We start from the raw sequence: 24,661 nt of genomic DNA, 5'->3' as shown, positions 1-24,661 counted from the left end.
TGGTTGAGGTTTATTTCCGCACAATACCTTTCTAAGTATAGGATAAATTTTTCGGAATTGACTCTCATATACATAAAAGTAATATAGAACCTAATTTTATGCTGTATATTATTTGCTAATATACAGTATTTAAATAAAAAAAAAAAACATTGATTATACATGAATTTACACGTTAAAATCACCTTTTAAAGTTGACGTGGAGGAAAATGTATATATATGTATATATATTTAGCTGGAAATTATCAATTTTCTCACCATTAATTTGCATGCACTACATGAAGCTACTTATAAAATCGTTCCAGTTTCGTTGAATAACTTCATTCAAGGTGTTTAAAAATAATTTTTTCCTTAAAGTTTAAAGACTATAACTCTTTTCAAATAGAGTAAATGATGCATCATTTTCTTAAAGAATAAAAAAAAATAATATATAAAACATTTTTTATTCTTAAGCTATTTATAAGGAATAATTTGTAGATAAGATTTAAATTCTTTAGCTTATAGAATAACACTTCATATAACTTAAATGACTTTGTACAGGAGGAGGGGAATAAAAAACAACTTTCAGCAGTACATCAGATAATTACTTGACATTTTATTACCTAAATTAAAAAAATTAATAATTGAATTTATATCTAACTTATTAACTTTTTAATTTGGAAATGTTTTTATCAAAAATACTCCTGAGAAAATGAAGTTTTTAGATAATTGCAGTTGCATTCAGATAAGCTTATCTCATAAATGGTATGCCAACAATTTTCCAATATTTAAGAAAGAAATTGATACTTAAAAGGTGTTTGCCTTTTAAAAAAACAGAATAAACTTCATTCCAAATGTTTATATTTTATTTATATATGTATGTATGTATATATATATATATATATAAATTAATTACACGAATAAAAATATCAAATATAAACATAATAATACTCTTTGAAAAATAAACATAGGAATATACAAAAATGCATAAATTTCTTAAACATTTTTTGTATTTTTTCTTTCCTTTTTAATATAACAAACATTGAAACATTAACAAATGCTTTTTGTTTTTTGTTTTGTTAATAATATTTGAATATTCTAAAATAATACTTGGCAGTGTTGGTGGTTATTATCATTTGAAACAATGAGTTATATTTGACTAACATTTCAGTCTTGATCATTTTCAAGACTGTTTTGATCTCATTTTTAGAGATTTAAACAATTTTATAATTACAAATAATTCAAATTTTTATCATGTAACATTTGTTTTTTCTTAAAGATACAAATAACTATCAATAAAAATGTTTTTTTTGTTTGACCAAAGCTTTTATATTCCGTATGACTAAAAACCATGCACGAATTCAAAACTAGAATGCAGATGTTAATCAATAAAGTGTTTGTTAAAGTTGCCCTTTGTAATTATAAAATTGTAACATCTAAAATTCTCTAACATCACAGGAACATATAAAATTACGGACTGTACAGGGTGTCCGAAAAGTTACCAAGCAGTGAGAAATTTATAACAACGTTGAAGCTATATGTAAGATATTGCTACAAGACCTTACATTGTCCGTTTGGTACCAGTCGACTGGCTGGCTGTACAGTATTGTGTACAATTTACAGATCTGGTATGCAATGTCACATGTATAACTTTAATATCCTTACAAATTTCTCGCTGCATGGTAACTTTTCAGATCTCCTGTATATGACATTTTAATTAATATTTTACACTGTTGATTAATGTTACATTAAGGATCTGTAATGATGAGCAGTATGTCTTTAATAAATAATTATTTTAGTTAAAAATAAATTTTTTAAAAACAAATATAATGTTAAGACACATTGTATGATATATACATATATATAGTTGCTTTAAATATATAAAACTCCATAACATCAGTAACATGAACAAATAAACAATTTGTACATTGGTTAAAAATGAGTTTATACTTACATAGCATAAGTTTATATGGCGTAACTTTGTATATAACTTGCAGATTCGTAAATAAATCTGAATTCAGGTACCATAGATAACAAAGCTGAACTGATGGAAACCAGAAGAATAATTTAATTATTTACAATCTTTGACTTAGTAGAATCCACTCAAAATATAAAACATTGTTTTTAAAATAATTTAAAAATTTGATTCTTGTTCTTTAGACTGATATGAAAGTTTCATATAGCTCAGAATAGTTTGTTGCTCTGTATGATATTTCTTTGGAACACTAATACTTTTTAATAATCAAAATAATTTATGATTACTTTACATTTATTTACATTTTGAACTGTGTGTCATATATTACTCTGTATAGTACAATTCATCACTGCTACCATCGCTGGCAGAATCCGGATGCTCTTTCTTAATGTGGTTTTTGAGACGTCTATGCTGTTTAAACATCTTGCCACAAAAACTACAGTCGTGACTCTTGTTTGCACGACTTTTGTCCACTTTTTCTCTGCTGTGAATTCTTTTGTGGATCTGTAATTTGACATTACTTGAAAACCTCTTATTGCAAAAGTCACAAATATATGATTTAATCTTACTGTGAATTTTACGATGCATTTGTAGTCTACTATTATTTACAAAAGTCTTGTGACACAAGTCACAAACATACGACTTCTCTCCTATGTGTGACTGTTCATGACTCTTCAAATCTTCTTCCGACGAACACTTTTTACCACAGAAATCACAGTTCAGAGGTGTTTCACCGGTATGAGTCTTTTGATGATTTAACAATTTGCTATTATTAATGAAACCTTTTCCGCAGGATTCGCATATGTGAGGCCTGTTTCCAGTGTGTATTCTTTGGTGTGTTTGCAAATCGCAGCTCCTCCTAAATGCCTTGCCGCAAGAATCACAGATGTATGGTTTTTCACCGGTATGAATCCTTAGATGTGTCTTCAGATCAGTACTAGTCATATACACCTTCCCACATATGTCGCACAAAAATGGCATTTCACCTGTATGAATTCTCGAATGTATTTTAAGTTTACTCCCATTGATAAATGATTTCTGGCACAAGCTACAAACATATGGTCTTTCTCCGGTGTGAACCCTTTGATGGGTCTGCAAGCAATAATTTCTTTGAAATCCTTTGCCGCAGATTTCACAAATGAATGGTTTCTCACCAGTATGAATTTTCAAATGAGCTTTTAAATCACTGTTTCTGATACACGTTTTCCCACAAAAAGTACAAACATACGGAGTTATACCGGTATGAATTCTTGTATGCGTCTTTAATTTACTGCTCGTGATGAATGCCTTATCACATAAATTACAGAAGTATGGCTTCTCGCCCGTATGAACAAAAATGTGTGTCTGTAAGTCACCTTTCCTCCTAAATCCTTTACTACAAAAGTTACAGATGAATGGCTTATCAGAATTGTGTGTCTGTTTATGAAGTTTTAAACATTTAGCTGTAGAAAACTCTTTGTTACATATGTTACAATTATGAGCCCTGTGTGTATGATTTTTTAGATGAGCATTAAGTCTTTTTATAGTTACAAATTTCCTATCACACATATCACACATATATATCCTTTTTCTTGAATGAACTTTCCTTTGATGTATTTTGTACCCAGTGTACTTTGTAAACTCCTTACCACAACAATTATATATAGTGTCGACCAGTTCTCCATTATCTCTTTCATTAATTAATAACTTATTCTCTTTCCTAGTATAAGATTTTACCAGTTTTTTACCATTTATATTATCATTATCACACACATCTTCATTTTTTACATTACAGATATCATCCTCCTGTTCATCAGTATTTATATCACGAGAACTGTCTTCAGTCAAAATACACTCGCACTTTATTTCAATGTTCTTATATTCTACACTGTCACTCTTCAATTCAGCTATTTCGCACTTTGCAGCTTCCGGCAAAACGTCATTAGGTTCGTCGGTTATTTTCCATCTAAATGCATCATCGTCGTCGTCGTCATCGTCATTGCCGTTGTTTAGTATATGGTAGTTTGGATGAATTTCTTCAACAAAAGCCATTCTCGCTAACTTCAACTTCATAAAAACACGAAATTCTATATAAAAGAGTTATAAAAATTTAAAGATTAAATTTTGTATAAAATGCTAGAAAATTTATTACATTATAATTTTTAAATGAATGCATAATTGTCAGTATGAAATATTTTAGTCAAACAATTTCACTTGAACTCAGCTCCACTGAAATTTACACAATTCACTAAGATATACAATATAAATACATTAATAAAAATGCAATATACTAAGACAAACACCAATATAAATCCAACAGGAGCAAATAAACTGTCTCTCTGATATTGAAAGATGACATCAAAATGACAGGTGTTTACTCCTATTAAATACAATAAGGATTTTAGGATTTTTCAGTAACCAGAATAAGTTAAAAATAAAAGTAGTCTAATCTCAATAAAACTATATTCAACTTAAATTTTAATTTGGTCTAATTTCTCTAATGTTTCTGGGTTGTAGAGATCCCTTAAGATAAGTTTCTGACAGCAAAAGACATTAAGAAAATTATACACACATATATACAGAGTGGGCCAACAAAAACGAAACGGCAGAGTGTTCGTGTTCGTCCAAGCAAATCGCTTGGATAGGTCAATTTTATTCTCGAGGGAACATCTTTTGCAATAAAGTTTTTGCGATTCTGAATACAACAGACAACAAAAAATTTTAAAAATTCATCTATTTTGTATTAACTAAACAAACATTTATTTCGAAAAAAAATGTTTGTTTAGTTAATATTCAGAATCGCAAAAACTTTATTGCATAAGATGTCCCCTCGAGAATAAAATCGACCTGTCCAAGCAATTTGCTTGGACGAACACGAACACTGCCGTTTCATTTTCGTTGGCCCACCCTGTATAATTTCCTTATGTATGTAATATATACAGGATCTTTCAAAAAGAAGGCTACCATTTTAAATTGTACTCATGTTAGTTATTATCCGAGAACATTAAAACATACATAAAAACATTGAAAAATTGTCCAAGTTTCACATTTGCCCATTACAATATCTCAATGTGTCTTGTGTCACATGACACACATCCAACTGATACTCAAATTCTTCCTATGCTAACTACAGCATGTCCATTATCACTCTTCCCATAGCAGCCCCAATTCTATAGCTCCTGCAGATTTCTCACATTGCACAAAGAAGAGGAGTTCTGACTTTGTGAACAGCTGAACACAAAATGCCTTTCGATTAAATACAGCAAATGGTATTACACACTTTAAGAAATATATATACATAAAAGAATACTAAAATGCCTTCATGCATCCATCTTGTCCAATCACAAGGAATCAACTGTTTGGTTCCTGGTGATTGGTCAAGACAGATATGTATGTATATATATTTCTTAAAGTGTACAAAACGCCTTCTCTGTTGTGGAGTTGCCATTTTAATTTACGGTGCTTCCTAGAGGTATTAAACATCAAGACGTTTGAATGCACACGGAAGATGAAACTCAGACGATTACTCCATCAACTGGCGTATGCCTCATACTTCTCGGATAATAATGAACATAATTACAGTAATTTAAAATGGTAGCATTCATTTTGAAACAACCTGGGTATAATATATATTATGAAAGAAATTGCAAAATGCATGTATCTTTTTCTGTTCATGGAGCACTGAGATGTTTTAGATATCTGGATAGTTATAGTGTACAAGAAGTGCCGATTAAAGTATTCTAAAGAAATGGTTCTCAAATGGTCCATGGATCACTGGTAATCTGCAAGTGTGCACCAAATGTTCAGCAGACTGACCTGTTTATTTTTCCAAAATGCAATTCTATGCTATTTGTCAAAGAGAAAAAATATTTACACATTACATATCTCTTATATTAGGTTAATTTATTAGTTTAATTTATAATAAAATCAAGATATTTTAATAATAAGACAGAATTTATTTATTTTTTTAACTCTTTCAATTCTGTAGGTACTGAGGGGTCTTTTTCATGCCCATAGGCATTCAGACAGATTCACAATGGAAAGTTAGGATGATGAACAATAGGGTAATACTTCAAACCATAGATAAAAATTTGAGGATCCAATTCAGATGCTGTATCCTGGAAAGTGGCAGGCCGATACAATCACAAATATCCAACCCTATGATCATTATAAAGTTTATCAGATGATGACTAGTTTCCACATGTTATTTTAATAATAATGCATCATTAAATATAATATATTACTGCTAAATATTACATTAATTTTTGGTACATTTGTGATAATCTATATCTTTAATATGATAATTTATCTAATGTATTTCTGAAAAAAATGATAATTTCAATACATTTTTGCTTGCAAGCTGATAATTTTAATCATATTTTAATATCAATAGATATTAATTTCAAACGTACAGAAAACATTTCAATAGCAACAATTATGACTAAAATTCTATGAATAAAAATTAAGATATTAAGTACCATAATAAAAATAAACAAGCCATAATCAATTAATAATGATATTCTTTAATTGTACTATCACCCATTTAACTATCGTTAAAATAAATTGTAATTCATTGATTCCATTTACATTCATTTTAATGAAACGCTTTAATATCATTAACCGGCAGAAAAATTGAGTCATTACAAACACATGTTGTTTCTCGTATACTTTTGAGTAAATTGTATGCCAAGAAAAAGCTTGGATGATTTGTTAAAATATATTTAATTATAGATTCGTAACAAGATATTTTATGTAGCTAAATAACTATTGCTATAGACGATAACAAAAACATAAATGCTAATTTAAATGTTTTCTTTACGTAATTTAATATATTAGAATATTTTTTAATAAACTTAATAATACTGATGCATAAATTGTAAAAGTATTAAATAAGTAATAAAAAAGATAAGTTCTTTCACCTTTAATTTATCACTTAATATCATTTCAATGTACTGACAATTAAAAGATTGTCAGTACATTGTTTGTTAAGTAGATTAATAAGTTTAAAAGTAAAACTCTCTTTTTTATGACTATGTGGTAATTACTTTCTCATATAATTAAAATTGTCTAATGAAAGAAATGAATGATATTATGCAAAAAAATGTGATATAATTTATGATAATTTGTCTGTAACTATAGTCCACACAGTGAAAGAGTAGACATTGAGTCAGCCTGAGCTGGTAAAGTCTATATCAGATGAAAGGGATGTTGTAGGTCACATCTCCTTCTATTTCTTTCATCTACTCTTTTGCTGTTGGACTATAGCAATCTCATACACAGGGACTTACTATATGAAGAAACTTTCATGGTACTTATTGAATTGTAAGTCTATTGAATCCATTATATGATGATCCTCAGCTAACAACAGTTGGATGACAGTGTTTAAGGTGGCAACCTTCTGCTCTGGAAGACCAGGATTGAATCTGAACAGTTTGAAAAAACCCAGGAATTTTTTGGGTTGGTATGTCTGGATATGTGGGGTCTGCCTGTGCTTGCTGAAGAGAGATTCTCTTACTGCCCACATGGTGGAAAGAGTTTTAAAAAAAATTTCCAGCTAACAAAAGAATTGTAATAAAATCTGACTAAGACGGAGTCTGCAAAAGTAGGAATCTTAATGAAGACGAAAAATTATTCAGTCCCAATATTTTCCATATATTAATACAAAGATCTGTCTGAAAACAGAATCTGACTAATGCAGAAACAGATACGGATGAATTAGTCCCACAGCTAAAATTAACTTGTATACAATGGAATGCTTTTAGCTGAGGAAGAAGCTTTAACAAACTTTAATGTCATCCATGTGGTAGTATGAATTAGTGAGAAGAAAATTCTAAGAAATGTTATACAGTTCAATCGCATATAACCAGAAAAAACCCAGTTGTCCTTGTGGCAATGTGATCAGACTACTATCTCAGATTGATTCATTAAAAGAATTACACTTGTTACAATTAACAACTTGCTGCTGATAAGGCAAAAACTGAAGACCTATTCACTCTCAATGAATCCAATTTAAAGTTCCAAAAATTTTCTCTTTTCCTGTTGATGAAACTTTGAGAAGGAAAATTTTCCCATAGCCAGTCAGCTGTTGGGAGGACAGAAGACACAAGAGGATGAAAGAACAATGATAAAGTACTAACATGAGCTGAGCACAGTACTGTAGTTTTCCAAAATTCTTTTGAGATGGCTACTTATTTGTCCCTCATGTCAGACAAAAACACAGAAGTGATATCTCTCAATTAAGAAAAATAAGCCAAGTTTGACAATTTTATGATCATTTTCATCTTGACAAAACCCAAATTTACAACACTAATGTGAAAAGCTGATACTAAGAATGGCAAGAACAAAGAGAAAGTTACAAAAGACCAAAGTGGTGTGCAGATTCTAGGGCCTGCAAAATTCCAGTGTCTAACTCAATTTTACAAACTTAATCAAAGTTAATTTCTGAGAAATTGAGTGTCACAGATTTTAAAGCATAGATGGCTGATAAATTTTAGAATGCATCATGACATTTCATCAAATACAACTGTATGAGAGACAAAAGATGTTAAGAAAAATGTTAAAAATAACTGGTAAATGTTGGCAGAATTAACATGTAAGTCAAAAGATATTTACAGCAAAGATGAGATTGGCTTGTTTTTTTAAAGCTTTGCAGAGTAAGACCCTAACTTTCAAAGATAAAAATTTGCTGGTGGTACACATTCAGTGGACAAGCTTACATGTCTTCCTTTGCTGCAGCTTAACAGATGAGACAGAAAAGCTATTGGTTATTAAAAGATTTAAAAAACATTGTTTTAAAGATACCAATGTCATGTAATTCAAAGTAATATGGAAAGCAAACAAGCAAGCACAAATGATGGCAGATCTCATGGATGAATGGGTAATTGGATTTAACACTAGAATGAAAGGGCAGAAGAAAATAGTGTTTTTATTTCTGGATGATGTAAATTGTTATCCATGAAACAAATTCATTTCTTCCTCCCAACAGACCAAGTGTTACTCAGCCATTAAATCAAGGAATCAATTCTATCTGAAATGACATATTGCTGAATGCTTTTGTGGTATATTATTGCAAGCATAGAAATGTGCAACCCTGTGTTGGAACTTACAACAGAAATCAATGTTTTAGATGTTAAACAGTGATTGGCAAAAGCATAAAAAGCTTTACAGACTTTTCAAAATTGTTTTCAGAAAGCTGGTTTAGTTGCTACCACAGCTTCAGGAGCTGTGGAAAATGAAGACAAACTGGAGACAAAACTCCATGAAATGTCAGATTTGATGCACTACACACTTTGCTAATGTTCAAGCTGAAACTTATGTTAACTTTGGTAATAATTTGTATATGGAAAGTGGGATCCAATTGCATAAAAGCTTATGGAAAAGGAGGAAAAGAATGATGGAGAGGAAGAAATTGAGAGTGAGAACAATACTGGAAAAAAGAAAGATTTGGGAAAATGACAGTGGAATTAAAATAAAAAATCTGAAATGCACTGGACTACATTTGACAGTTACAGGATTTCTCATTAGAAGTGAACAATATCAATATGTTTGAGCAACTAGCCAATATATTTGTTAACAAAATAATACATTTTAGATGGAATACAGCAAAGGCAAACAGTGATAATAAATTTTTTTGTAAAAAATAACAGTAAGTGTATGTACTTATAAAACAAATCATAAAATTGTGAATGTACAGTACAGTACAGTAATAACCTACAGAGATAGCCCATAAATAAACAGACACCCTAAATGTCGACAAATACATGAGACAATATTAACGCCAATAAATACATTGCTGTATTGGAGAAGAGTCTTCCAATATTCTGCAATGGTCTGATGGACAAAAATCATCCATTCTATTCATGAATGATGGAGCTCCTTGTCACACTGCCAAAAAGATCCAGAATTGGCTTGCGACTGCAAGCTTCCATGGACCAGTCAGTCACTTGACATAAATCCTATTGAAATGTCTGGAATCTGCTAGATTGTGCAATATGATGACATTCACAAAAACCCGCTTCCCACAAAAAACTTTTAGATTGCTTGAGTGCTGAGCAGACCAACATTCCACAAGCCAAGATAGTAGAATTCATTGATTCTGTGACTGGGCTAAGGCTTTGAAGAAAGCAAGTGGTGTGACAAGTGGGCTTTTAATATGCATATGTAGCATTTGTATTATGTAGATATTGTGAAATAAAAAAAAGTGTCTGAAAATAAGGGTGTCTATTTATTTATGGGTTGTCTCTGTATACACACTACCATCAATTTTTTCAAATACAGCAACCACTTTTATATAATGTATGTTCAAAATCAGGAGTGCAATACATAAATGCAAGTACATGAAATTTTTCCATGAGAAGTTCAAATTAATTTCTAGGAATAAAAGTAAAATGCAGTAAAGTGCTGTGTGCTCATTTATTTCTTATGTACTGTACTTTCATTCATATTAAAATCATTTTTGTCTATCAAATTTACACAATATGCTAATTATTTTCAATTAATAATTAACAAAGTTATATTTATGCTAAAATAGAATATAATGAATAAAATTACAAAAAGCAAACATTTTTACTCGTCTGTACATTCACATATCTTTAATTTTATTTTTAAATATATATAAAAGTAAGGGCGATCCAGCCACTGTATTTACTCAGCTTAATTAATGTATGTTTAATAGTGGTGAAATTCAAATAACACAAACATTTTTGGCCCGGTTAACAAGCCATATTTAGGCGTGGCAATTGAAGATGAAATGCCAGCATCAGAAAGGCATTCCACCTTCAACCGTCGACTCTGAGGATGACCCGTTAACTGGCCCAAAAACATTTGCATTATTTAAATTTAACCAGTTAAATGTGCATTAATTAAGCTATAAAAAGAAATATTATATTAGAACATAATTACCAAAGATGATGCAAGTATTAGTTCAGATAATTTAACACTTTATTCTTAGTTCAAGGACCTTAAGAAACAGAAGACAATTGCACTTTTGTGAGAAATATGAAAGGAATTTTAGTATTTTTTTTTCTCATTGCGTACGCTAAACCTCATTGACAAGGAGAACAGAAAGATCATTTACACAAGATGTAACTTAAGTCCGGTTGTGGTCTCATCTGGACTGCATTAACAACTCTAGATTTAAAAAAAAAAAAAAAAAGTAAACTTCTACATTATTTTGATGTGACATTTTGTAATTTCTTTATTATTAATTATATAATTGAAATAAATACTTCTAGTAAGAAAGCTTTAATCATTAAACAAAAAGTTAATTTAATAGTATTTAAATATATTAAATAAAACTTAATTCTTGTAATTTTTAAATAAATTTATTTTCTTGACACTCCATTTTTAAATTAATCTATTTTCAAGAAATGTCTCATATTATATCATGAACAGAATACTAAAGAATCAGCCTGTTATAAAGTTTTAGTACTTAAAAAATCATTTTCCATTACAAAAAGTACATGATAAATGATCAATCTGGAGAGAATTCTCACTAGACAATTCGTTATTTAATATCAAACTAAAATTTTAAAATTTTACAAATACAGATACACCAGTTTTTCTGGTATCTTTGTGTTAGGATTCCATAGAGTCCTATTTATTGTTTTTTAATGTAATTCGAAAATTGCAAGTCGAGTTCACAAATGTCTTGTGATGGAATTTGAGAATGGAGTAGAATTTGAAGACAGTTGGAATCAGAACAATTCAAAAGTTCTGGTAAAGAATGTATGTGGAGACTTTCCTTCCAGAAACTATTGTTTTTTGTGTCTTGTAGTAATATTATATGGAAAATAAACATTTGTTTATTGCTTTTATAAAAATAATTGTACAGATTTGTCCAAAGAACCTGTTGACGTTCTTCAGAACTGGAGGAAATCAACTGGAAGAACATCAGAACATTAACTGGCATGGTCGGCAGGATTGAAGGACATAAATTTTTCATTACAAGATTGAAAATTTACCAGAATTTGAGTCTAAAACCTTGAAGAAGTTCAAATCATCCATACTGTTTGGCATTTTGGAGAACTGAGGAAAACAGAAAATATTCAAAACAACTAGAGAAAAAAGATAGAACTAGAGCCTGGGTGAATCAATCTAATTTTTATTTTAAGCTTAAGGATATCGATGAAAGTGTAGAATTCGAAGTCCAAGATGGCATAGCTATCTTAGAACAAAAGAGCTAGGATGATGGTTATTTGAAATCCTTGGAAACTGAGGAGGTGACAGAAAATACACAGGGCACATCACAGAAGAAAACAGTAATGAATACCAGTTAAAGAAAGTTGAACTAAAAATTAAGTTATATCAGATAAAAGTGGAAATGGAGATGAAAAGAATAGAAGCTGTTAGCAATTGAATGTTTTAAATTCAAAAGAAGAATCTTTGCAAATGGTCAGACTGTAATATGGACTCAATTCAATTCAATTATTTATTTTAAGGTGCAAATGCACATACCCTGGCCCCGCTTTATAGCATTACCAGGGATAAGTCTCTCAAAGTTTATAATTAGAATTACAGAATGAGTATATGTACAGTACAATTGAAATATTGGATTTTAACATTGATTCCCGACGTAATGTGGACTATTCTACTCTAGTGGATAAGATCAACAAATGTCTTAAAAGAATGAAATTGGTTATTTCTCGTATGCTGGAGGAAAACATTGAACTGCCATCCTGGATTTCAAACCTGTAGAGATTTTTTATGACTTTCGAAATAGCAGAAGAGTTAAGGACAAAGGTGACACTCCCATCTTTTACAGAAAAGTGTCAATGTGCTGTCCTATGCCTTCTGGAAGAATTGAGAAATAATTGTGTAAAGCTAAAGTTAGTAATGCTAGAAAAGTTAAGGTTATTGCCTACAGAATAGCAGAAATAGTTGATGAAAGCAGAAAAATCAGGTTGAAAAATGTTGACAGTTTGCCAACAGATTACAAGATTTATTTAGATATTATGTAGGAAGAATTTAACTAAAATTAATATTAACAAGTAATACAGTACTTTTAATTGCGATTGTCAGTTAATTGTTGATTGAGGATAAATTACCAATTGCTTTAATAAATATATTTCTCTTAGTAATGAAAAACAATAGTATACTTTTGTTAACTTTTGGAACCTAACCCTGTTTTGCATTAGTCCTTTGTTTCGGATGGCAGGGATTCACATAACACGGCACTTTTTTGGAACTTAACTACTGTGTTATACAAAGGATACTTATGCTTTTAAAGCATTAGTTGACATTGTTGTGGACCATTTTCTGCAGAGGTTAGATCTGCTGATGAGAAAATATGTCTTCCTACAAGAACGAGATGGATGGCTACCTTCATTAAGTTTAGCAAAGTTCTCCAATAAATCTGAAGAAGCAAGCCAACAGTCAGATTATAATAATCATCCACCAAAGTCAAAGAATCTAAAGAATAAAATCAAACTGGGTCAACATCATTTAAAGACAAGAAGAAGAACATAAACATCCCAAAAGGGCATGTTTTAGTAATAAATCTGTAGGGCATATGGTTATAGATTGTTGTCAGATCCCATATTCTGAGCATTAATCACATAAATCGAGTTAGAGTGATTCTGAAGTCATCCAAGCATGGAAGATCTCAAATAGGAGATAGAATGATGGAAAGTATATCAGTCAGTTAGAAAATCAAGGTTGTTGGTGTCTACACACAAAACTATGTTGACCATCTGAGAAACAGATGTTTCAGTATTTAATGTCCTGCTAACTCTCATGGATAATAATATGTCTAAGGAAAATCCAGTCATGATAAGTAATGCCATTACTATGGACTGGAATGAGGATGTTGACACCTTATTAACTCCTAAAGAGTATGAAAGACTAAAAAGGAAGTTGCTTAATAACAACATACTGACTTTTATTGACAATGTTGAGTAGCATTATTCATTGTTAATGATAAATTTCAACTTTCTGGATAGCAATTTTGAAACTGCTGACCTATAAATTCCCAGTTGTATGTCCATTGTCTTTCCTTAATCTCGAGAACAGTGTTAGATAGATGAAAGTGAAAACCAGATATGAGAAGCTTAGGGTAAGGAAGCCCCTATTAACTATATATAAACTTCCAGTCTAGACTGAAAGTCACATGAATTCAATTCAAAAATTTCCCCTGAATGGAGTTACATAGGTGACCAGCATGACTCTGTTGTCATAAGGAAAAGTATGATTTACAGGGGCAAGACACTACTAATTTGAGACTGAAAACATATATTTTAAATTAAATAAATTAAGAATATGATTAAAAATTGCAGCCTGGCATTGTGACAATGTAACAATAAATGATTGCTCGTTACGTCTTTTAAAAAAAATATTTCTCCAGCTGCCAGAAGATCGCACTAGAGTATTAAAAATTATGAGGGATTGCAGCTCTTTAAAACAGAATGTCACTATGTGACATTCTGTCCTTAGAGTTGCATAGGATCTGTTCAATGTATTAGGTAATTGCTGTCTGAACCTTCCCCAGAGAGATTGATGTTATTATATTTTGGTGGTTAAAGGTCAAATAAAGTCATTATATCTTTTATATATATATATATATAGAATTCAAATTTGTATTTCCTTGAAAACAGAAAGAAACTACTCTAAATTTTTAATTTATAATGTTTCATGTAATTTAATAGTAAAATGCAGCTATCAGTTTTATAGATAACAGTTAAACTTTTATAGGTTAGGCTAAAACAAACAATACGTAATATATCTGTAGTATTTCTTAGCTGCCGTGGCTAAGAAATGGGGTCTTCAAGTTACAATGTTTGATTTTTCAGTGGGAATCCATAGGTTTGCAATTTGAAAATTGCATCCCAAATACATAATTTTATTTATTATAATACAAGAATTCTCAAGAATATAAAATACATGTGTATTGTACATAAAGGTTATTTATAAATGTGTATTGACATACAAAAAGAGACTGATATTTATTTGATACATTAACTTACAGATTATTTTTGTATTCAGTCCACTTCAACGTGCTGGTGGCATAAATGACATTTAATTGGCTAATCAGTATGCCAGTTCTGTTCATACTCAATGTAGCATTTCCCTATCTACAGTGGCAATGGTGTTGGCCTATCTTTGCCAATCTTATGATTTGGAAACATCTAGTTTGGGAATCTTCTTGCAATCAAAATCCAGTGTGGTAGTGTGTTGTCTTGTCGAAAAATGATTATAAGTTGAAGGTCTGCCAATTGTATCAGGTACCACTGTAGCATATCAAAGTAATTATGTGCATTAACTCTCATTTTGGTCAAACAAAAAGGGCCAATGATGTTGGCCATCAAACACCTTTATGTCAAAAAACTTTATGAGTTAATGCATCAAACAAATATCAGTTTGTTCCTGTATGTTAATACAAATACATATTAATTTGTAAAGTTGTTCACTTTATGTAGTGTAATAAATTCTTTTATCAGGCTATTAAGGCTAAATAATTACTAAGCAATTTATCATGAGGCTAGCTGCCAAGCTACCATCTTTTGTTAAATATAATAATTATAAATTAATTAATTAATTAAAATTAATCTTAGAATATTTTGGAAGAAAAGATTGGTCCAGAGCAGGAGTCAAACCTGCAACTCCTGCTTACTGTGCATGGTGTGCATGTAATGGCAGGTGACTACAACTTTTGTTGTGTAGAGTATACTCTGTATTATACAAAAAAAAAACTGAAAAATCCAAGCAGCAAATCATTAAAATCCAGAAAAAATTTATAGAAAACAACAACTTTCAGTTGTTACCTGATTCTAGACCAGAAAGAATTTGAAATATAAATGCAAAAGAACTTAAATTCAGGAAAAAAACAAGCATTTAACAATTAAAATAAATAAATATAAAATATTAACACCAGAAAATTAAATTATACAAGAGTATAGCAAATAATAAATAAATTCAAAGTATAAAATTACAGTTAAATCTGAAAATATTTGGTCATTAGAAACCTTTGCTGAATTTCAACTGTTTTATTTAATTAAATACTCTCTATTATTATAATAAAAGAAAAATGAAATTATAGTCTTTAATTTAATTACTTTTACAAGAGACCTAGTTTATATCTTTGCATTACAACCTTATTTGATGATTTATTATGATAAATAATTAAATTATTTGTTACAAACATTTTAATTGCTGTATAATTTGTATAGCAATTAAAATATATAGTGTTTTTTTATTAACTCTGAACTCACTACTGTCAATTGTTTCTATTATACTGTATTTAATTACATCATTATCATTATTATGCAAATTATACTTTATTACATTTTTTATTCTGTTTTCTTGCTTATTGTATTCCCAAAAGAAACATAAAGAGAAATAACAATAACTTAATAATATAAAACAGCATGAGATAGTGGATAACATCAGTAATGCATACTAATTACATTGCGAATAACTATAAATTCATTACAATATACAAAAGCATATAATCAAATTTTCATTTAAACTAATGCATAAAATTATAAATCAATATTAAATTATTTAGTGTACAAATATATATAACAAAACACTTTGTTTATTACTTTCTCTATATATTTAGCTACATCATGTATTAGACAATTAAAGTAAACGTCTAACAGATGGTATATCTTGATATATGATCTGATAAAATCTGTTAGACATGTTAATGGCTCCTATTGTGACAAAGTTTGGCCAAATTGTCATAACAGGAGACATATGCCGCCTATGAAAAATACAAGAGATCCACATTCTGTATTGGAATGCCTATTGGAGAGCCACATCATCTAAGTATAGATGTAATATAGTTCTACAGTAAATATCACTCTTACTTTACCATTGATACTTTATGACTGACTGACTAAGTAAACAATCATTTATCTCTTTTGACTGTATGAATATTTGACTGTTTAAGGTTGAGTTGTGAGTTAAACTTACAATCCCTATGGATATTACAATACATAATAATCAGAATACTCACAAAAATATTGTATATGTGTAAGTAGTATGTACTAAGTCTATAAAAAGAAATTGTATAAAGTATATGGAAGCCAAATGGGTCTGAAGACTGAAATGGAGCTTACAAGGCACAGTTTGGCCACTGTGGTCATATATTATCAACAATACTCTTAATGTTATGTAAGCTATCCAGATAATGTTTTAAGATTATTTTGTCAAAATTTTGACAAAACTTTGTAAGCATTGTCAAAAATAAATCAAAAGTAAAATTTTATAATTCTAAATTCAAGCTGAAAGGATAATTCATAGAGTATTAAACAGTTTTTTTAATACTTACAGATAGTCATTATCAATGAAGTAAGAAAAAAATTTTATAAATCAAAATAATGAATTGACAAGTTTATCACATGTTTCTTCTGAGGAGTATATTTTTTGGACATTATTTGATGTGAGAGCATCCATATGGAAACAGAGGAAAGTGTTAAGTATTTTGCAGCTTAAGAGATAGCTGCAATGGATGTACCTTTGCAGTTTCTCCTTGACTTATGATGGGGTTACGTTCTTTCTAAAAAACACATCATAAGTCAAAAATAAAAATAAATACTGTAAATAAAAAAGGCTATATGCAAGGTTATACAGTACGTAACATTGCATATTATATTGTAAAGTATACAGAATAAAGGAAAAAAAGAACAAATGAAACAAAAGAAACTGTACAAAAGTATATTATGATAATATTACACACATTCTTATAATCTTTCAAATATTGTCACATCCACCAGAAAAGTATGCAATAAAATTTCATTAAAAAACCCTAGAAAAAAAGTTAAAAGAGATAGTGGAATATTAGTTGCTGGATGAAGATGCTATGGTGATAGTGCTAACAATATCTTTTCTTTCTGAAGCACACTTCCTGACTAGGGATGCTAAGACATGAGCTGCTTGAATTCAATTTTTAACAGTTTCCACACTTCCGCTTTCCTCGCATTGGCCATCGTATGCACAAAATATGGTACGTCGAAACATCGTAATTCAAGGAGCATCTGTATATTGATTAGTTTTGATGTCTTTTGTTACCCTGCTCAAAAGCTTACTTATTAATGCTAATATAATATAATTATAACACACAGTCTCAGAATTCTGTTATAAGAAAGTTTAACAAGTAAACAGATAAATCAAATGATTGACATTGACAATCTTATTCAATTTATGAGATGTATTCCATTAATTTACTAAAGTTACTATTTTAATTAGGACATATCATTCCAAAATGCATCTTATCCATTTTCACTTAATTTTCAGTATTCATTAAAATCTTTTAAAGCTTAATGCTAACACTTGTTTATAAACCAATGTTTAGAATGGATATAATGTGTGATATTAGCCAACGAAATTATAATTTCAACAAAGAATTGAGAAGATACTGACGTTTATAAGCTGGATGGATTTGGAATAATTTAAAATGTGAATAAGACACAGTTTACAATAAAATTTAATTTTCTACATTAAATTTTATGCTGTGTTATACTTTTAATGATAAAAGCACTTTGTTATTATAGTTCTTTATGTTAGTGATTGGATAGCACAGTTTGGAATGATGCACCTCAATTGCAACAAAATTCTGTTACTTTTCAAAGCACTGCAAGTAAGTTTCCAGTTAAAAATATTCTCTCAAAATATACTTTAGCTTACATGTACAAAAATGTTTACTTTATAGTCTTTAATAAAAGTTCTTAGTAAACAGCATTTGAATAAAAAACAATTGCAAATGAGCTTTTTTTATTTGGCTGCAATTTAAAAAAATTGTAGACCTATAAATTCCCACTGACGTCCATCCGTCCGTCTTTCCTTAATTTTGAGAATGGAGTTAAATGAAAGACGAGACCAGATATGGAAACCTTATGGGCAGGAGACCCCAATTAACTGTATAAAAACTTCCATAACAATCTGAGAGTCACATTATTTCAATTCAAAACCTTTCCCTGAAAGCAGTTAATAGATGATTGGCACGACTCCATTGAATAATAGAAAAGTATGACGTACGGAGGCAAGACACTACAGCACTAATTTGAGGTGGAGAGCATATATTTTAAATGAAATAAATTAAAAATATGATTAAAAATTGCAGTCCAGCATTGTGACTATGTCACATTAAATAATTACTCGTTATTGTATAAATTTCAATAACATTTGAAGTATATATAAAATCACAATCAAATACTTTTAATATTTGTGAATCTGAAATATGTCAGAAAAATATATAATTTTTGTAATATGCTTCATTCATTCTGAAAAATAATAAATCATGAGAAATTCTCCCATTAATAAAAGAAAACAAAACAGTCATCTCCCTACATTCGAAAGAGATTTTTTAGAAAAAAGAATGAGTCCTCTCAACCATAAATTAGATAATAGTTGTCATATTATTAAGTTACAAGCATGTATAGTAGTTTATAATGACATATATAAAATTCTAATATCCTCTATGATTTTCATTTTTGTCAAATATTAAACAGTCTACAAGAATACCTTCATTTAATGCAAGATTTACTGGATGCAGTTTATGATATATGTCAAGAAATTCAATTAATTCAGTCACTGCTAGTCTAATACAAATAAAAGAGCTTCTAACTGTAGTTTTAAAAATAAATTTTAACAAAAAATGATATAAATGTCAATGATAAAAAGTGGATCATTATTATTTTATATGTGTTATTAACTTAACAATTTATTTTAATAAAAAGTTGCATATACTTAAGAGAAGTGCAGTGAACATATAGATCTACTTTGCATGTAAGTATAGTATATATTCAGTGATTAGCCCTCTCTATCTCAGGCCTCATAGAAGCTCTTGACAGCCTTGACTTTACTACACACTGCCAGTGGCATTGTTCCCAATTTAAACTGAGAAGAGTTAGTAAATGGATAGCAGCATAGAAATATCCCAAAAGCTGGAACTTTATATGCTAACTAGTTTATGCTTACCATGCAACTTCCAGCGAATTAAGTATCCAATCAAATATTTTCAGCCTTGTTCATAGGCCCACTTCAGGCGAAATAACAAGAGTTATAGTTCTACGGAGCTTCCAAATGTTCTAAACTATTCGAATATTCTGTTCTCTTACTACAACTCGTTATTTCACCTGAAGAGAGCCTCTGAACGAAGATGAAAACATTTGTGATTGAATACTCAAAGTACTGGAAGTTGGTTGCATGTAAGCATAAACTAATTTGATTAGCAGAACTCAGTCCAGCCAAATATTCCTCACTACCTACTTGCTACCATTTGGTGTTGTACAATTTGGACTTTTTTTGTGCATATTTTTAAAAGATTAGCTTCTGGCATAATCTTGAATAATAATCTAAATCAGTGTTTCTCAATCTAGTTCTCACCACAGACTGGTAAAATTATGGATACTGGACCAGTAATTATATGCAACTATAAATTATGCTTATGTAGAGTTACTGTATGTAATAAAGTACACACAGTAACTCTAGATTACTAGCAAGGTTGAGGCTGACATTTTAAATGCAAAAACGTGTACGTCAGACATTCAGCACCACTTTCCTGTAAGTCTAGAAGTTTGACAATGGCGTTTGGAATGTCGAGCATGATTCCACTGACTTTCCAAATGCCATTGTCAAACTTCTAGGCTTACAGGAAGGTGGCACTGAACGTCCAACATACATGTTTTGTAATATTACAAATTTTAATAATACAACAATTAAACTAAAAAGTAAGGCAATCACAAGAACAGATGACTTCAACGTCCGTTACACACATGTCCAGTCTAAAAAGTGGTGACCTTTCTCTCCTCTCTCCCCTGTCCAAGCTCTCCTTTTCCCTTCGTAACCCCTCAGTTCTCTGAATTCTCGACCATCGCAGATGTGGAGTTAATGGGGAAGGGTGCTAATGAATAGCAGATTTTAAACACTGCTTACATGTTTTCACATTTAAAACATTGGCCTCAACCTCGCTACTATTTAACTGTCACCTGTAATCAACTGCATCAGTGACAATACAGTCAAATATTTTTCTGTGGACTGGTGAAATTTTTTCACAGACTGGAGTGAGAAACACTGATGTAGATAAATAACTTAACATTTACACAAAGAGCATTAGAAAATGTAAAATCTCTTATCAGGTGCTTCATACAGAAAAGAAAAAGCAAATAATATACATAGAATGGTTCTTTATTAATACAAAGCAATCAAACAATTTTATTTTTATTAGTAAAAAATAATGTTAACTTATACATGAAGGAACTACTATGGTAAGTTTTCTCTGGGCTTGGGGAAAAATCTCCAGCTGTCTCATCCCTCTTGCTGATTAGTGTGGATTCAATTAATGCAGTAATAGCAAGGTTGAGCCCAAAGTTTTAAACGCGAAAACGTGTACATCGGACATTCGGTGCCGCTTTCCTGTAAGCCTAGAAGTTCGACAATGGTGTTTGGAAAGTCAGTGGAATCATGCTCGACATTCCAAGCGCCATTGTCAAACTTCTAGGCTTACAGGAAAGCAGCGCCGAAGTTTTAAACACGTTTTCACGGTTTAAAACTTTGACCTCAATTTCACTATTAGTCTAAAAAACATTCACTGCACTATATGAGATATTTCTATATATTTTTTTAATGATGTAACAATAATTATAGTAGATGTGTTAAAAAGTACTTGCGTTTTTAAAACTGCAAAAACTTTGATTTTATTCAAGATAAAAATGATGTGTAAAATGCATTGGAAAAGTAATTTATTCTACTTAATATAGTATGGTTGCTGTTTATTTAATTTCTATGTATAGTGTCCTTTTAATCCAAAATTTTTTTTTGGTAGATGATCTTACAGCTTTCCGGTCAGAAAATTATGACTTTATTCTAAAAATTGAACTACAAATGCATTTCGGATTGGTTTAAGTTTCCAACCCCTCTTCAGTGCTGTTCAAAAAAATTTATATAGAAATTGTAATTAAGGACACAACATTATTTAAATATCACATTAAAAAAATTTTTCTACAATACAAACACTTACATATTATATAAGGGCACATATTAAAAATTCTATTTCTATATTTTTATCTTTATCTTCTATAGGTATATATAACAATCCAAAAAGATAATTTGGACTGTTTTAAATAATGTTGTGTCCTTAATTACAATTTGTATATAAATTTTTTTGAACAGCATTGAAGAGGGGTTGGAAACTTAAACAAACCTGAAATGCACTTGTAGTTCAATTTTTGGAATAAAGTCATAGTTTTCTAACTGGAAAGCAGTGAGATCGTCTACCAAGAAAAATTTTTGGATTAAAAGGATACTATACAGAGTAATTTATTCTAGTTTCTACAGTATACAATTATAAAAGTATTAAAATTTAATGCAATCTTTGTCAGTAGTGATACAAAGCATAGTAAAATTTTGCAATTCTGTAAACATATTCATCCATTATGAAAATTAAAACAACTTAATTAGAATAAATTCAGTTATTATATTGTCCATAAAAATTAGAATAAATTATCTTTTTAGTACATCATACATTTTTATTTTGGATAGAACTTACATTATTACAGTTTTAAAATGCATAAGACTTTATGGAAAGTACATGAATACAGATAAACTATACATATGTTGTTTATTATTATGCAACATTGTTTATTGTAAGAAAAATAAGAAAAAAAACAGTAACTAACTATTAACTTTTAAACAATCATAATCATGGATATAATATTAATATAATGGTTTAAAACATTAAATAATGAATTACAGTTGTAGTACTTTTGTATTTTCTTAACTCATTAAAGCATTAACAACAAATGAAGCTTGCAACAATTATCTAATCAAGTGCTACTCAAAGTGGTTGTCTGTGAACAGTATCTGTGCACAAAAATTTGAAGAAAAGAAAACATGGTATAAAAGAACACATTTTCAAATATATATAATATTGCCAGTTATGTCATAGTGGTACAGTATACAGGATGTCTCAAAAATACATGGATTAACCTCCGGAGAGTTCCTCAAATGTAGACAAAAATAGTTTATATCAACATCACATGTGGGAGATAAGACATTCCCCATTAATAACTTAGAAACCCAGACACACCTTTGTAAGGTGATGTGCAGAGTTACAGACCCTCAAAACTCTGAAACCAAGCATTTCCAGACCCGTGTCGTCGATATAAATTATTTTTATTGTCCGTATATGAGGAACTCTTTCCCGAGGTTATGCAGTGTATTTTTGAGATATCCTGTAAATGCACCTAAACAGAAAGATCCTGTTATGTGAAACAATGATATTTGAATACAGTAATTTGGCAAAAACATGGTATCAGACATTAGTAAAACGGAAAAGATATTCCAGGTCCACATCATCAGTTAGTTTGAGAAGCATTGATATAATCAAAGCAGTATATTAAATATTTTGATTTTGTGCAAGTTCAAATCTTTAATATCCAGAAAGTTTCTAGAGCAAATTAACATTTCCAGTTACTTTAATCAACTAAGGTTATACAGTCGAATTCTATAGATAATTAATGAATAATTGAAGTATCATCATTATGAGAATTAAATGTGTACTCGACAAACGTTTATTAAAAGCGAATGCAAACGTCATAAATTACTGGAATGTAAGAGCGATGCTTTCAATATTATGTTAAAAATTTACAGAACATTGACAAAAATGGAGCATTATTCTGCAAGATTTCAATTATTATTATTATTATTATGTCAGATTTGCTTAAGTAAATTTATAATTTTTGATTAATTTATATCCAATGAGCTTAAATACATTTAATTATTATTTACATAAAATCTTGATTGGTAAAATTGCAGTTCTAAATGGGTGTGTGGACCCCTCTAGACACTAACTGATAGTGTCTAGGGGCGATAGTGGACCCCAAAATTTACCTCCCTGGGGGAGGGAGGTAAATTTTGGGGTCTCCTTTTTTACTGCTGTGGGCATGGTTTACAACTCTGGTTTACAAGATCCAACCTCCTCATTCAGAGCTGCATTTGTATTTCGAATTATAATTTATATATACAAACATGGAGTCAGGTTGTTTCTACATGCATATAATAATTAAACGCGAAGTATGCAGTAAAAATTTAATTCATTTCGTTATATATTGATGAAGATTTGAATAATTCCACAAATGTTTTGTACAATATGCTAACTTTTCGCTATATTTATGTATTTTATTCATATACCAGGTATTTTTTTTTTATTATAATTATAAAACGATGTTTAACAAAACACTAACCGACGTTTACTAATGAAAATCCACTTCGAACAGAATTTTCATGATGGCCACCATTTTGAAACGGTTTTTGTCCCTCTAGCGGATGACATTTAATTTGATGAAAAATTAAATTATTTTGAATTATAAATTTTTAATTTTAAAAATATAATATGAAATGTGCAACGAAAAATATTATAATATATATTATAATTTTTTATATTATGGTTGTATTCTTTTATAGGCGCGGTTGAAGAATTGTTCGGTTAAGTATAATGTTTCTATCACGAAGTTCGATTCTCATTCCGAAAACTTTCCTCCTTTTTTCTGTAATGTAGTTATTTTTATTATAATTCTGGAAAAATTCTAAGAATAAATGGAAAAAAGCCCGTGGTTTGAATGAAATTACTCAGAATTGAATTACCGAAAATTCGCGTCTGTGTCGTGTTACAAGAGAGTAAAGTTAGGCAAGTTTTCGGTGTTTTTTTTTAAAGATTAAATACTTAAATACTGTGTTTCAGCCATTACTATGTGCTCTATTGGGTTCACCATCTGGCCGCTCATTGTGGGCCTG

General features: G+C 29.9%; 1 protein-coding gene across 3 annotated transcripts; it reads right to left on the bottom strand.

Annotated features, from left to right (window-relative positions):
• Positions 1-1,037: 1,037 nt before the first annotated feature.
• LOC136984716 (zinc finger protein 431-like) lies at positions 1,038-24,272 on the bottom strand. 3 transcript variants are annotated; one of them, XM_067281820.1, is made up of 3 exons: positions 24,112-24,272; positions 10,832-11,059; positions 1,038-4,017 (listed from the first exon to the last, which is right to left on the bottom strand). In XM_067281820.1, the coding sequence occupies exon 3, from the start codon at positions 4,001-4,003 to the stop codon at positions 2,276-2,278; it is 1,728 nt and encodes a 575-aa protein (XP_067137921.1). In that variant the 5' UTR covers positions 4,004-4,017; positions 10,832-11,059; positions 24,112-24,272; the 3' UTR covers positions 1,038-2,275. The 3 variants fall into 3 exon arrangements, with proteins under 3 accessions (XP_067137921.1, XP_067137929.1, XP_067137936.1); XM_067281828.1 differs by lacking the exon at positions 24,112-24,272 and adding an exon at positions 13,027-13,895; XM_067281835.1 differs by lacking the exon at positions 10,832-11,059.
• Positions 24,273-24,661: the final 389 nt, after the last annotated feature.

Source organism: Centruroides vittatus, unplaced genomic scaffold (assembly GCF_030686945.1).
Source record: "Centruroides vittatus isolate TY-2023 unplaced genomic scaffold, ASM3068694v2 contig_120, whole genome shotgun sequence".
Taxonomy (NCBI): Eukaryota; Metazoa; Arthropoda; class Arachnida; order Scorpiones; family Buthidae; genus Centruroides; species Centruroides vittatus.
Note: the sequence above shows the minus strand (reverse complement) of the source record. Positions and strands in the feature narration are given on the sequence as shown.